This window comes from Amblyraja radiata, chromosome 31, assembly GCF_010909765.2.
Source record: "Amblyraja radiata isolate CabotCenter1 chromosome 31, sAmbRad1.1.pri, whole genome shotgun sequence".
Taxonomy (NCBI): domain Eukaryota; kingdom Metazoa; phylum Chordata; class Chondrichthyes; order Rajiformes; family Rajidae; genus Amblyraja; species Amblyraja radiata.
In genome coordinates, this window is record NC_045986.1 from 28,532,653 (window position 1) to 28,548,159 (window position 15,507).

General features: G+C 40.9%; 1 protein-coding gene across 1 annotated transcript; it reads left to right on the top strand.

Moving 5' to 3' along the window:
- Positions 1–486: 486 nt before the first annotated feature.
- ddost (dolichyl-diphosphooligosaccharide--protein glycosyltransferase non-catalytic subunit) lies at positions 487–13,801 on the top strand. The gene is made up of 11 exons (XM_033048342.1): positions 487–723; positions 2,583–2,693; positions 3,647–3,733; positions 5,471–5,574; positions 6,500–6,594; positions 7,625–7,718; positions 8,559–8,707; positions 9,340–9,487; positions 10,703–10,823; positions 11,750–11,856; positions 12,997–13,801. Exons 1-11 carry the CDS (start codon positions 528–530, stop codon positions 13,144–13,146), a joined length of 1,362 nt encoding a protein of 453 aa, XP_032904233.1. The 5' UTR covers positions 487–527; the 3' UTR covers positions 13,147–13,801.
- The last annotated feature ends 1,706 nt before the right edge of the window (positions 13,802–15,507 follow it).

A 15,507-nucleotide genomic window follows, 5' to 3' on the forward strand; every position in this document is an offset into this window, starting at 1 on the left:
AGGACCGATAATAATGACGATAAAGTGAATATTCCGCGATAGATCACTTATGCTAAACGCAATGGGCTGACGTGTAGTACCCATAGGAGCGGAACGTGGGCCTTTTGTCGTCCATTTTAGTAACCGGACCCGACTCGACTCGCAGTGTAATCAACGTTGCGGGGGAACAGTGTGTGTGTGTGTGATTATAGGGTTAGATTCATAAATCTGTTAGGTATGCGCAGTTCCTTCTTGAAAACATCATAAATCTGTTAGTTCGTAATTCTGTTAATTCTTGTTAAAGAATAAAATGTTTATAAATTTTGACTCTGGTAATTTTCTTTTTTTTTAAATGTTTTTTTAAATCATTTCTTTTTAAATGGCTCATGTGTTTGTTGTGTTTGAGTTGAGTTGATTTTGTATTATCCAAAGATTATAGAGCCGAGCTCCTCTAGTATCTTTGGTATTATCCGCTGTAGCATCTTTGGGAAGGGGGAAGCGGTGGGCTGCTTCCGGATCCGGTCTTGCTGGTGGTGACGGCGCTGGAGATGGCGGACTGTCGGAGTGGGAGCTCCGTGGAGATGGGGATGGGGATGTGGAAGGCGGCGAGTCGGGCCTCAGCGCCCCTGCTGCTCCTGCTCGTCTCCCTCGTGTCGGCGGCAGACGGGGCCGGGCGGACGCTGGTGCTTCTGGAGAACGTCAACATGAAGGAGACGCACTCCATGTACTTCAGGAGCCTGGCGGGTAGGTCGGGGTCAGGAGCGTTTAATTGTCACTGGAACCATGAAATTCTCGCTTGCAGCAGCTTAATAGACCCGCAAACGCAATACTCAGATAATACACGACAAATAAAATATCAATAAAGACCTCCAGGGTCTGAAGAAGGGTTTCGGCTCGAAACGTTGCCTATTTCCCTTGTGGCTAAAGGGATCAGGGGGTATGGAGAGAAGGCAGGTACAGGATACTGAGTTGGATGATCAGCCATGATCATATTGAAAGGCGGTGCAGGCTCGAAGGGCCGAATGGCCTACTCCTGCACCTATTTTCTGTGTTTCCATCGCTCCATAGATGCTGCTGCAGCCGCTGAATTCCTCCAACATTTCTGTGTAACCATCAATAAATTAATATTGTGTAGGAATTCCCTGCCACAGAGCAAAGATCCTAAAGCGATATAGGATCTTTGCCACAGAGGGCAGTGGAGGCCAAATCACTGGATGGATTTAAGAGAGAGTTAGATAGAGCTCTAGGGGCTGGTGGAGTCAAACATAGAAAATAGGTGCAGGAGTAGGCCATTCGGCCCTTCCAGCCTGCACCGCCATTCGATATGATCATGGCTGATCATCCAACTCGGTATCCCATCCCTGCCTTCTCTCCATACCCCCTGATCCCTTTAGCCACAAGGGCCACATCTAACTCCCTCTTAAATATAGCCAATGAACTGGCCTCAACTACCTTCTGTGGCAGAGAATTCCACAGATTCACCACTCTCTGTGTAAAAAATGATTTTCTCATCTCGAGGGATATGGGGAGTCAAGTCAAGTCACTTTTATTTATATAGCACATTTAAAAAACAACTCTCGTTGGCCAAAGTGCTTTACATTTGTATAAGAATAGTATAACAAATAAACTACATCCATATAGGCAGGCACGGGTTATTGATTGGGGACGATCAGCCATGATCACAATGAATCGCGGTGCTGGCTCGAAGGGCTGAATGGCCTCCTCCTGCACCCATTTTCTATGTTTCTATGCAGGTGCTGGTTTTTCACCGAAGATGGACACAAAATGCTGTTGTAACTCAGCGGGGCAGGCAGCGTCTCTGGAGAGAAAGAACGGGTGACGAAGAAGGGTCTTGATTAGAAACGTCTTCCCTTCTCTCCAGAGATACTGCTTGTCCCGCCGAGTTACTCCAATAACTTAATATCGACTGGTTAGCGCGCAACAAAAACTTTTGACTGTGCTTCAACTGAACTAATAGCCACAATAGTGCCATGAAATAAAACCCCAAATCCTTAGTATAGTCAAAGGTTGAGATTAGTGTTGTGTGGCCTTGGAGCCATACGGTGTGAAAACAGGACCACGCTGACCAACATGCTCCATTTACACCAGAACCACCTGCTGATGTTTGGCCCATATCCCTCTAAACCTGTCCTATCCATGTAGTACCTGCCTCATCTATCTCCCCCAGCAGTTTGCTCCATTGACTTACCGCCCTTTATGTGGGGGGAATAGAGACATTGTTGGGCTTTGTGGGGAATCTGATTCAGCTCCACTTCTGCCTCGAAAACCCTAGCTGGTCAATGTCCTTCCCAACTGCCACATCAAATGGCAATGCAGATGTTGGAACCATTCTGGAATCCGGCAAATCAGATTTGGGGAGTTTTGGTGGATATTCACATCAGTGTGGCCTGCGATAGTTGAATGAGTGCAGAGAAGTCATATTGATGAGAATTTAAAATGGTGTGTTTCAAACTGAACTATTTTCTGCAACTGTAGGGTGAGATGATTCATTCTGTAAATATCAATATCGTGGTATGTTTGAATATTCCCATCAACTGTTGAAACACATTAACCTGTTGTTTTTTCCTGTAATCTCAAATTAGATCTTGGGTTCAATTTGACTTTCAAGATTTCAGATGATCCTGGTCTGTCTCTGATTAAACATGGAGAATTCTTGTTTGATCACCTCATCATATTTTCACCATCTGTGGAAGGTAAAAGTGCCTGCCTTTTATTGTATACGTTTTTTATTTCGAAATGTCAATTTGCCTTTGAAATCATTTTTATGCTTTTGACTGTATTTGACTCGATTGCCTATTTGAAATGAGGCAATGTAAACAATCAGTACCATCATAAAGTTTTAGTTTTCTGTGATGTAGAATCATTATGGTTGTTGTCAATCCTGAATTGAGGTATATTTTGTATCAATTTTCTCATCTAATTCACCTTAAATAAAGGCACATTTCTGAAAATCGCAAAACCGTGTAACAGAGAGATTTTGTTATTTCTAAAAATAACTGGGATTTTGTCAGTTTATAGAGGACATTAGATTTCTAAAATACATTTAGAAGATTTTTTTAAACTAATCTGCAGGAAGATGAACTCAAGCAGATGGACTGTAATTTTGGATTTATTTTTAGAGAATGAAATTGTAGGTAGGAGTGTCAACAAGAGAGCATCTTTTTTCTGACTTTGTCCTTATTCCGCTAGACGTGCGTTGTTTGTGGAGCCGCATCGTTAAAAAAAGGGGATCTTATGCGAGATGTAGATTAACTTAAAAGAAAGCCGAGGAAACTAGGAGCGAATTTAGGAAAGCAAAGCGAGTGTGAAAAAATACTGGCATGTAAAATCGGAGAAACTCCAAAGATATATAAAGTATATTATACAAACGTACATAAAGAACACAAAAGAAAAATACTGGGGAACAAAACAGTAACTTTTGTGTGGGGATGTGAGCTGTAGATGAGGCACTTAATAGCTACTTTTCTTTTCTAAAGTTGGAGTTGACAAAAAATGTGAAATAGTGGGTGGAGGAAAGGAAAGTCGAGTTAATATTAATTACCTTGTACCGAGCAGATGGGCTTTAGAACAATGTTTCAGTTGGTGGCGCTGAACAGCTAGAATGGATTCAAAGTTGGGATGAATAAAAGGTTGTGTTTGTTTTCAGATTTTGGAGGCAACATTAATGTTGACACCATTTCAACATTCATTGATGGAGGTGGAAATGTACTGGTCGCTGCAAGCTCTGACATTGGTGAGTAATACGCAATTGTCATAAAGTCTTACAGCATGGAATCAGGCCCTTCGGCCCAACTTGCCAACATGCCCCATCTGCACTAGTCTCACCTGCCTGCATTTGGCCCATATCCTTTTAAACCTATCCTATCCATGTACCTGTCTAAATGTTTGTCAAACATCGTGTTAATACCGGTCTCAACTACCTCCTCTGGCAGCTCGTTCCATACACCCATCACCTTTTGTGTGAAAAAGTTACCCCTCAGATTCCTATTAAATCTTTCCCCCGCCTCACCTTAAACCTATGCCCTTTGGTTCTTATTTCTGTGCTTCTACCTGATCTATTCCTCTCATGAAATATAATGACATTGGAAATGTTATCTGCTTACTAAGTAATATTATTTTGTTTTTTAAAAAACAAACCTCCGTTTGTTCATCACTTCTTGAGGATGTCCCAAAGTCATTACCAGATGGCTTCTGAAATGTAGGCACTGCTTTCATATGTTGAATGTGCCAGTCAATTTGTATATAATGAGGACCCACAAATGGTGATTATTCACCTGTTCATCCGTTTGCGATATAGGTTATAGCCTCCACAGGTCTGGACGAGGTGCAAAGAGATATTTACATTCGTGAGGGAGGCAAAGTGGCCTCTATTTTAAATCAATTATTACTAAGGAAAATATTGCCAGCAATGCTTTGCATTGATGTCAGGGGGATATCTGCACATTTAGTTTGTTTAGTTTATTATGTTCACGTTTGCCAAGTTACAGTGAAAAGCTTTTTTGTTGCGTGCTTTCCAGTCAGCGGAAAGACTAAGCATGAGCTGTCCCCAGGGTACAGATACAGGAGTGGAGGTTCAAGAGAATGGAACAATTCTAATGAATGAATTGTAATCCTCTTCTGGGACCATGCACCAAATGTTCCAATATAGGCACACGACAGCTGGTGGAACTGCTGTCTCACAGCGCCAGAAGCCTGGGTTCAAGCCTAATCTCGGATGCTGTCTGTGTGGTGTTTGCATGTTCTCCCTGTGATCACATGGCTTTCCTTTGGGTGCTCCGGTTGAATCCCACATCTCAAAGACATGCAGTCACGGTGGCGCAGCAGTAGCGTTGCTGCCTTGCAGCAAAATGCAGTGCCTGAGACCCAGGTTCGATCCTGACTATGGGTGCTGTCTGTATGGAATTTGTACGTTCTCCCCGTGATCTGCGCGGGTTTTCCCCGAGATCTTCGATTTCCTCCCACACTACAAAGTCGTACAGGTTTGTAGGTTAATTGGCTTGATAAATGTAAAAATTGTCCAGTATAAAATTGTCCAACTTCCAGTATAGTCCTTGGTGGACTCTTGGGAAGGTACAAGGTACAAGATTGTAAGTCAATTGGACTTTGTAAAATGCCCCTAGTGTGTAGAGAGTGGACAAGAAAGCGGGATAATATAGAGCTGGTGTAACCGTGTGATGGATGGATGGCTGGCTTGGACTCAGCGGACAGAAGTGCCTGTTGCCATGCTTTGTCTTTCGATCAGTTCAATCAATTCCCAAATATCAAACTGTTTCTGAAATTCAAAGTTATGATTTTTCGACATTAACTGGTGTAATTTTGCAGAAGTAAAATTGCGCAGATTGAGAAATCTGAAGGAAAAAAAACCACCCACACATGTTGGATATACATGGAAGCTCAAGATGCATTTGTGGATAGAGAACCTTGGCCAGCAACCCTGATAATGTGTTTAACTTTGCTTATTTATTTTTAGGGGATCCTTTACGGGAACTGGGTAGTGAGTGCGGGATTGAATTTGACGAGGAGAAGACGTTGGTTATTGACCATCATAACTACGATATTTCTGATTCTGGCCAGGTAAGGATCACCTGGAGAGAAACAACGGCATAGTGTCTCGGGGTAGATACAAGATGCTGGAGTAACTCAGCTGGTGAGGCAGCATCTATGGAGAGAAGGAACTGGTGACGTTTCGAGTCGAGACCCTTCATGGAAGGGGGCAGGATAGAGAAGAATGTAGGCGGAGACAGTAAGACCAATCGGAGAACGGGAAAGCAAGGGCTACCTGAAATTGGAGAAGTCAATGTTCATACCGCTGGGGTGTAAACTGCCCAAGCGAAATATGAGGAACTGTTCCTCCAATTTGCGCTGGGCCTCACTCTGACAATGTGAGAAGTCTGCTTCATCATGTTCGTGCTCGCATTTGTAGTGGAAAATCTGGGACGTTTTTAGTCTATGGTGAATTTTATATATCAGGAGGATGAGGAATAGATGAGCTGGATTATAACATTTTCCTATATTATTCACCTGTTCATCCATTTGCGATATAGGTTATATTTAGGATATAGCCTCCACAGATCTGGACGAGGTGCAAAGAGATCGTTCCATCAGTGAAGGAGGCAAAGTGGCCTCCATTTTAAATCAATTATTACTAAGGAAAATATTGCCAGCAATGCTTTGCATTGATGTCACGGGGATATCTGCACATTTAGTTTATTATTATTATTATTATTATTATTATTATTATTATTATTATTATTCATTGTCATTGTTATTATTATCACGTTTGCCAAGGTACAGTGAAAATATAGCTCAAACATGCTAGCCGACAACTGGTATTTAAGACAAGTTAAAATTCTATTAGTAAGAATATTGGATGTGTTTAATTAATGCTAACAAATTTTAATTTATTAAACATTGTAAAGTAAACCAAGTGATTTATCACGAAAGTGACTGTATAACAACACATAGAATGTTTAAGTTGATGATATCCTTGTTTCTAAAGCACACCTTGATCATTGCCGACAATGAACAACTACTGAAAGCTCCCACTATTGTGGGGAAGCGGCCAACAAATCCTCTTTTATTCCAAGGCGTTGGGTAAGTACTTTGTTACTCAATTAATGCACTCGTTCCTATAGAGCATAGCTGCAGAAATGTTTCAATAATTAGCTACAGACCTGACCATTAAATACTTCATATATATGACTTGCAATCCTTAAACGTCAGAGTCAAGAGTGTTTAATTGTCACGTACTGACAACTGAACAATGAAATTCTTACTTGCAGCAACAGGCTTGTAAATGCAATAACATAGACAATATCTGATAATGAAAACATAATAAATTAATAACTGTAAAACTCAGTAACCTTAATAGTGCAAAAAATGAAGTCCATAGTGCAACTGAAGACACAACCCATAGAAGATTATAATTGCTGGGTGGAGTTCAGAGCCTGATAGTTGGGAAGAAACTCTTCTTGAACCTGGAGGTCATGGTTATCAGGCTCCTAAGTCTTTTTCCCAATAGTAGAGAGATGAGAGTATGCCCAGGGTAATGTGGGTCTTTGATGATACTGGCTGCTTTTTTTTGAGGCAGCGGCTCCGATAGATCCCATCGATGGTGGGAATCCGTTGAATAGCATAATGTTTAAGTAATGTTGAGAAATGCCGCTGGATAAGAATGGAATGTCTCGTTCTCCAGAATAATTTTTTACATAGAAAAATAGGTGCATAATAGTTTGAGAAATGGAAATGGTGAATAGCTCTTTATATCGAATCTTTAATTTAGGTTTGTTTTAAAGGGTTCACATTTGAGTCAGACTAGAGTAGATTAGATTAGATTAGATTCCTTTATTGTCATTCAGACCTTTTGGTCTGAACAAAATTATGTTGCCTGCAGCCATACACAGAACCAATAAAAACAAAACATACAATAAACACAAATTAAACATCCACCACAGTGAGTTCACCAAGCACATCCTCACTGTGATGGAGGCAAAGTCTTAGTCTCCGTCTCTTCCCTCCTTGTTCTCCCTCTGCGCAAAAGAAAGATATTTTGCAATCCAGCATCACCAGTTTATTGTGTTGAGAGCAGTAAAGATATTGGCAAAGACTTTTTTTCACTTTTCAGCATGGTGGCAGATCCTGATAATCCTCTGGTCTTGGATATTCTGACCGGATCCTCCAGCTCTTATTCCTTCTTTCCAGACAAACCAGTGACACAGGTAACTTTGGTGTACAATCTTCTAGCTGAGGACAAATCCTATGTCTTTCCTTAAAGCCCTGATATTCTTGGGGACAATTCTGATAAGTATCCTGGTTCCCTAGATGTATGGGAATATGGACTTGAGATTACAATGACATTAGCTGTGATCTTATTTGAAAGCCAGAGTGGATTCGAGAGGCCATTGGCGTTCTCCAGCTTCCATTTTTGGTGTGTGTGATGTATTTGTAATGTAGATGCTTATGGGATGCCCATTCTATGTAATTGGCATTGGGCGTTCTATTCTACCCTTCTTCAGAGCATTCACTGGGAACTTTGTGTGTGCACCGTGCAATTAATCTCTGGTTGTTTTTTTTTTAATTGAAGAAAATGTTAGCACGTTGAAGTTCAGCATATCCTGAGCATTAGTGCACACTAATTGGAGCGCAGGAAGATGAGGTTGTACAGAGGTGTACAAAATCATAAGAGAAATAGATTGGGCAGATGTACATTGGCTGTTGCCAAGAGTAGGTGAACCAAGAACCAGAGATGGAGGTTTAAGGTCGGCGGGAAAGATTTAATAGGAATCAATGACGTTTTCCCACACAGGGTGGTGGGTGTATGGAACGAGCTGCGGGAGGAGGTAGTTGAGGCAAGTATATTAGCAATGTTTAGATAGGTATATAGTTAGGACAGGTTTAGAAAGAGGATGGGAATAGTGTAGATGAGACATTTTGGTCGGTATGGGGAAGTTGTGCCGACTCTAGAACCCATAAAGTTTGTGTATAAAATGCAAATTGCCACTGTATATAAAATAGGGAATGCTTAATAATGGTCATCTGGACTTTCCACACTTTACTAGTATCCTCATGCGGTGGGGAAGAACACCTTGCTGATTGCTGGACTCCAAGCACGGAACAACGCCCGTGCTATCTTCAGTGGATCTATCGATTTCTTCAGCGATGCCTTCTTTAACACCCCTGTGCAAAAAGCAGTCGCGGGAGCTGAGCGGTAAGACCAGATGACAAAAATAGTTTTTGCAAGCGTGTGATTTATTATTGTTTTTCTTACTCTCTCATTCAAGTACCACTTGAGAAATTTCTGAATAGTCAGAGCCGAGACTGAATTGTAATGTATAATGGCCGTTTGATGGTGCCGGGCCTGTACTGGCTGACGTTTAGAAGGATGAGGGGGAGGAACCGCATTGAAACTTACCGAATAGTAAAGGCCCGCATAGAGTGGATGTGGAGAGGATGTTTCCACTAGTGGGAGAGTCTAGGACCTGAGGAGCACTGCCTGAGAATAAAAGTTGTGCCTTTAGAAAGTAGCTGAGGAGGGATTTCTTTAGTCAGGGTGGCGAATCTGTGGAATTCATTGCCACAGTGGGCTGAATGGCCTAATTCTGCTCCTGTGACTTATGAACTTAAGAGATAATTGGCCATGCAAAGTTTCATGTTTATAATATTGGATCTACACCTGAATTTCCAGGCATGGAGTTTGGGCTGTTGAGTTCATGGCAATAAAAGTTCTATAAATGTAAATCTCTTCCTAGAATTTTATGGGTTATTTTTTGGAGTGTGATAAGGGTGTCGGATCGTACAAAAGATTTACACGGCATTTTATCAACCTTTCCTTGAATTCAGATTTTCAAAAAATGGGAACTATGAACTGGCAATAGCACTGTCACGCTGGGTATTCAAAGAAGAAGGAGTTCTCCGTGTTGGAAAGGTGTATCACCACCCAGTTGGCGAAGCCAGTCCACCAAATGCTTATACCATAACTGATCTGGTGGTAAGTATCAATGAAATCCACGTTAATTGTCATTAAATTATCAGAATAATTTTTCAGTGGCTAAATTGGAAGTTATGAATTATTAATATATGCGTGATATGAATTTGTAGATACAAATGTAGCACATGGTGGATTCAACATTGCAAGAATACCACAAGAAAATTCCAATTCCCTAGATTGAATTGGCAAGGACAATAATGCATTTTGGCAGAAGGTTCTCTATTAAATGGGCCTTGATGTGAAAGGGATGAAGCTATTCCTGTTTGTGGTGCTGTCTCGATGGGCCGAATGGCCTACTCCTGCGTCTATTGTCTATTGTTTAATTAATTTAGCCCATCCTTTACTGTTGTCGCAGATTGAAACAGTTGCATAATTACAGGCGTACTACAACTTTTAAACACTAATCGTGTTTAAACTGATTTGGCTATTGGTCCCTTAACATTAATAAGCTGGGGGTAAACTTTATCTCCAATCAAATTTAGTTCACTCAAATTTACCCAATAATTCAGAATCAAATTTACCCAATAATTTAGATTTTACAACAGACTAAAGTGGCTTAAATTACTGGCGTGGAATCAGACACTTGTACTTTAGGCTACAATACTAAACATTAGAACTTAAGGGGAATTATTAGATGCTGAACATAAGGGGGATTGTTAGAGTTCCAACCTGGGTACCAAATTCTTCAATTATTCAAATACATAATGGTTTTGAGATCGAGCATTGAAACGGGCCCTTCAGACTACTAGGTCCATGCCGACCATCGATCTCTCGTTCACTCTCATGGTTCAAATGTACGTGTCACGTGCACCATTAGGTGCAGTGAAATGACTTTACCATGCAGCGTTACAATTAAAAACAACTAGTTCTATGTTATCCTAATTTTGCATCCACTCCCTACACACTAGGGGCATTTAAAAAAAAAAAGAGACCAATTGACCTATAAACCTGCATGTCTGGGATGTGGGGGGGAAACCAGAGCACCTGGAGGAAACCCACGTGGCCACAGCGAGAAAGTGTACAGACAGCACCGGAGGTCAGGATTGAACCCAGTTCTAATCCAGGCATCAGCTCTTATCATGTGCGTGACTGTGCCACACTCTGTTGTTTTTTTTTAAAACAAGTTTGGTCTCAACTTTCTGAACCCTGCAATAATGCTCCAAGAAATATGCGATTTACTTGTGATGATGGTAGTAGTGTTCTCTCTTGGTTTAGGAATACAGCGTTGTTATCGAGAAACTCTCGGATGGAAAATGGATCCCGTTTGATGGAGATGACATTCAACTGGAGTTTGTTCGTATTGATCCTTTTGTTAGAACCTACCTAAAGAAAAACGGTGAGTGGAATTTGTGCAGGTGTGGTAATGCAAAGTAAATATTTGATCTAAAAGAGCCAGAGGGTGTTATCGGCTAAATTGACTTTGTCTTTTATGTATGCATTTGATATCTAATTTGAATTGTTTATCACTGCTGCCTCTGAAGGCAAGAACTGAGCATTCAAAAGATTTGGGAAGGGGGATAATGTAAGTGGGAGGATTGTCCTTGGCACAGAGAGAGAGAGAGAGAGAGATGCGAATTGAGTTGTGATTATAAAATGATAAATAAGTTTCCAGGTTCATAGATTACACAGCCTCAATAAAAAAATTAAGCTGACATCTTTGTTATCACAGTTCTGAGCCTGGAGTAAATCCCCCCCCACCGATAACCCTAAGGAAAATTAATTCCAGGCCAAACATAGCACTTTTGTATTTGGACCTGGGAATGGAAAGATATGTCGTGGGCGACCTTCAAGATGCTGGTGACAATAGTTAAGGCTAATACTAATCTGGAGATGTCGCAGATTAAAAGTTCTGTGACCTGGGGTTTATTCATATGATACCAGTGGAAATTTTGAATGGGAAGGAGAGTTATTTTTGTTTTATGCTCAAGATGAGGAATTCTAATGCTGGAAAATAGAACTCTTTCCATTTCAGTTATTTGTGCATTAGACACGCCAATAGTCAGAGCAAAATAAAACTCGTCCTCAACTTGCAGAACATTCCTTATTGAACTACCGTGAAGAGTTATAATTAAATCACCTCTTTCACAAGCGATGGGATAATACAAGGACAAGATAATGCCTTGCTGCCTCTCAGAAACTGCCATGTTCTTTATACCTCTTGGAGTTTCTTGCCACACTGTCTTTCAATTTGGGAATTAATTGCACAATAATAGATTCAGAGTGTTCCTGGACAGCTTTGAAATCTTTAACTTGTTTTTGCAGGTGGTAAATACACTGTACAGTTCAAACTGCCTGATGTGTATGGCGTGTTCCAGTTTAAAGTGGATTATAACAGGCTTGGATACACCCACCTGTACTCCTCCACTCAGGTATGTGTGAACTAGTGCAAAAATATCACACAAAATGTAACATTACTTCGTATAGTAAAAGCAAGAACCAGCATTCGTTTAATTTCCGATATTAGCCAGCACTATTCGGCCTTTTCCTGGAAATTGAAAGATATATTTTGCCTCATTTCTTGGTGGTGTCCACCATTAACTTAATCTGCTCATGTCGTGTTGATGATGGCTTCAGCAGCAGAGAAGTTGAGCAATGTTACAAATATAGAAACCGGTGAACTTATCGTACCACTGTAATTTGACACTCGCCTCGATTCTAGTATTGATTCCAATAATCTTTCTCAACCTCGGGTTCAATGGGTTTACACCAAGTGTTGTTCACCCACATCACGTGCTCTGCTGCCTTGAACTAAATGTCTATGCTCCTCCAATTCTGGTCTCCAAATGCATTTAGTTTCTTCTCTTGGTCATGCCATAAGCTGCCCTAAGTTCTGATATCTCCTCCCTAAAACTCTCCCATGCTCACTAGCTCACCTCCTTTAAGGGATGCATTTATAGAGGCTTCTTGTTATTTGTGCTGTTATCACCTTGTATCATTTGATGTCACATTCACATATGCCCAGAAGATCCTCAGGATATTTTAATCTCTCAGTCTGAAGAAGGGTCTCGACCCGAAACGTCACCCATTCCTTCTCTCCAGAGATGGTGCCTGTCCTGCAGAATTACTCCAGCATTTTGTGCCTCCTTTCGATTTAAACCAGCATCTGCAGTTCCCGGAGGTTGCAGGTGGTTGCCGGAGGTTGCAGGTAGGGAGACTAAAAACCCCGGGAACCTCCGGGAACCTCACGGAAACCTTGGGTGGGGCACAAAGTCTCCAGAGGTTTCCATTCAGGTTTCCGAAGTGGGACAGGGGCATTACACACTAAGGATATTTTACTTCATCCTGTTCTCTCAAATGTTTTTGCAGTCACATGTGTGCTACGGGAGCAGATTTTACTGATTGCACCACAAAGAAAGGGCATAAGAAGATGTTTGTGCATCAGAGCAAGGACTCAATATAGATGTTTTTATTTTAAAGTCTTCCCGGTAGTCACAGGACCACCATGGGACTCGCAAAGAAATGGCAGCTGTGTTGCTGGATTTCACCGAAGCTGTTTCTCTTTGTTCTAGGTATCTGTGCGTCCTCTTCAACACACTCAGTACGAACGTTTCATCCCGTCTGCCTACCCCTACTATGCCAGCAGCTTCTCCATGATGATTGGCCTTTTCTTGTTCTCTGTGGTCTTCTTGCACATGAAAGAGAAAGAGAAGTCTGAGTGAGGGATTGACGAGGGTGTCCATTCTTGGTCTCCAATGCTGAGAATTTAAGTTGGTTAATAACGGTGAACGACGGTTGCAAATTCACACTTTTCTGGAGCTGCTGCCATCTCAGGTGCAACTAAACTACAAATCCCACTTATTGAGATCCCTCCGTTGATCAGAGGCTAGCCGTGAACTGCAGGTTGCAGAAAGTAGTGGGAGCATCAATTTTAGTGTTGATTTTCATTGGACTGTAGAACAAAATAACTTGGTTTAAAAAATTAAAAAAAAAAAAAAAATTAATAGCCTGAAATGTTGGTGTTATTTTCCATTTTGGAAAAAGAGAATTAAATCCTTGGTAAAATAACAGGGAAAATGTAAATAATTCCTGGTGTTTCTTCACCACTGGCAGTAAAAGCTCCAGAAACACAGAACAACACATGTTGGCCAACTTCAGTTTCAAACAATATAACCACTTGGGGTCTCATTGGTGGAATCATACCATTTAGTAAATGATGTTAAGAGAAATTAGTGGAAAATTATTTTCAGATCTATCAAATCACTTTTTTTAAATGCTCCCCAACACTTCTTTTTTTAAATGCACCTATGTTGATTCTGCACCTAAACTTCTCAATCTGTTTCTTACCATTGGAAATAAAGTTTAACATTCCATTTACTGTTGTTTCTGATTCTTCTTCTCTTTCCATACGTAGCGTGATCAGATTTGTGTGTAAATTTAGTTTTCCTTGCTACTTTGAGATGGTACCTTGGTGTTCAACAAGATGAGTTCACCACAATCACTACTAAATATGATTGGGTGATGGCGTGTGTTTTCTGAACAGCTTAATTAAAAGCATAGAAGGTCCTAATGGAAACAAATGGGATTAAATGGGGGGGGGGGGGAATGGTCAGCATAGATCGGTGGACTAAAGGGTCAATTTCTGTGCTGAATAACTAAATCTAAGCCAAATTCACTTTTCCATTTTTTCCTTCTCAAATAGACACAGTCAAGAGTGTATCAAGACGGGGGGAAATTTTGTTACTTCATACTTTTTGTTACTATGAAATAATATAATGAGGGGAAGACTTTGGAACTTGCCTCATAAGCTTCAAAATGTTATTTATTCATGAGAAATGCAGGACCTGGCGTGGGGGGACCGCCGTGAGAGACGGTGACAACAAAGGGGGACCCTGTGTGGGTGAAGGGGGGATGGGCACAGTTTTAGAATTCTCTGCCCAGGGGATAAGCCTGTTTGTTTATTTGTTCGTTCCAGTGAAGGTGCTGTGCACACGGCAGCCAGCCAAGTCGCTTTTGTCTTTTTCTTTTTTTTCACCTTTAATTTAAAGTTTGTGTACTTTGTGTGTTATGACTGCTACCAGACTAATTTCCCTCCGAGGATGAATAAAGTTGTATCGTATCGATAGAACATTACTGTCCATAACTGCAAATTCATGTTAAAGCAAGTGCCGTTCTGCACAGATGGCAGCTTTCAAAATTATTTGGTTCAATCTAACCAAACATTTGAATGTTTTAATTTATTGTTAATTCAAAAGTAATTCAATTTAGTTTAGTCACGTGTGCCGAGGTACAGTGAAATACTTTTTGTTGTTGTATGCTATCCAGTCAGATCGACGATAGAGACACAAAATGCTGGAGTAACTCAGTGGGCCAGGCAGAATATTTAGAGAGAAGGAATGGGTAATGTTTTGGGTCCCTTCTTCTCAGACTCAGGGTGAGGAAGACATGGAGATAAGGAAGGGTAAGGTGTGAAAACACATCAAAGGGGACTTTTGTCAAAGAAAAATGTAGAATGTTTCATTGTTGGCTGAGGGGAAGGTGACAACGAGTCCCACATTCAGTAAAATTTAATCAGGAGGACCCTTGGTACATATGACAATAAAACACTGGACTTTCATGACTGAACAATAAACACCACTGTTTAAGAAATAATTTAAGTATTTAATGAAAGTATTTAAGAGGGAGTTAGATGTGGCCCTTGTGGCTAAAGGGATCAGGGGGTATGGAGAGAAGGCAGGTATGGGATACTGAGTTGGATGATCATATTGAATGGTCGTAGGGCCGAATGGCCTACTCCTGCACCTATTTTCTATGTTTCTATACCCAAATTGATAGATTGATGATGTTTGAGTGGTTTTAATGCAGAATTAATAACCCCAGTGCCTAGTGTCAATCAGTATCAAATAGTGTTACAAATAAATTCCAATTTAAATTCCATTTGGAATATTTTGGGGTAGAAGGTAAACAGAAATGCTGGAGGAACTCGGCGGGAGGAGCAGCATCTATGGAGAGAAGGAAATAGGCAACGTTTCCTTCGCTCCATGCAGAGTTGAACAATCATCCCTATAGGAAATAGGCAACGT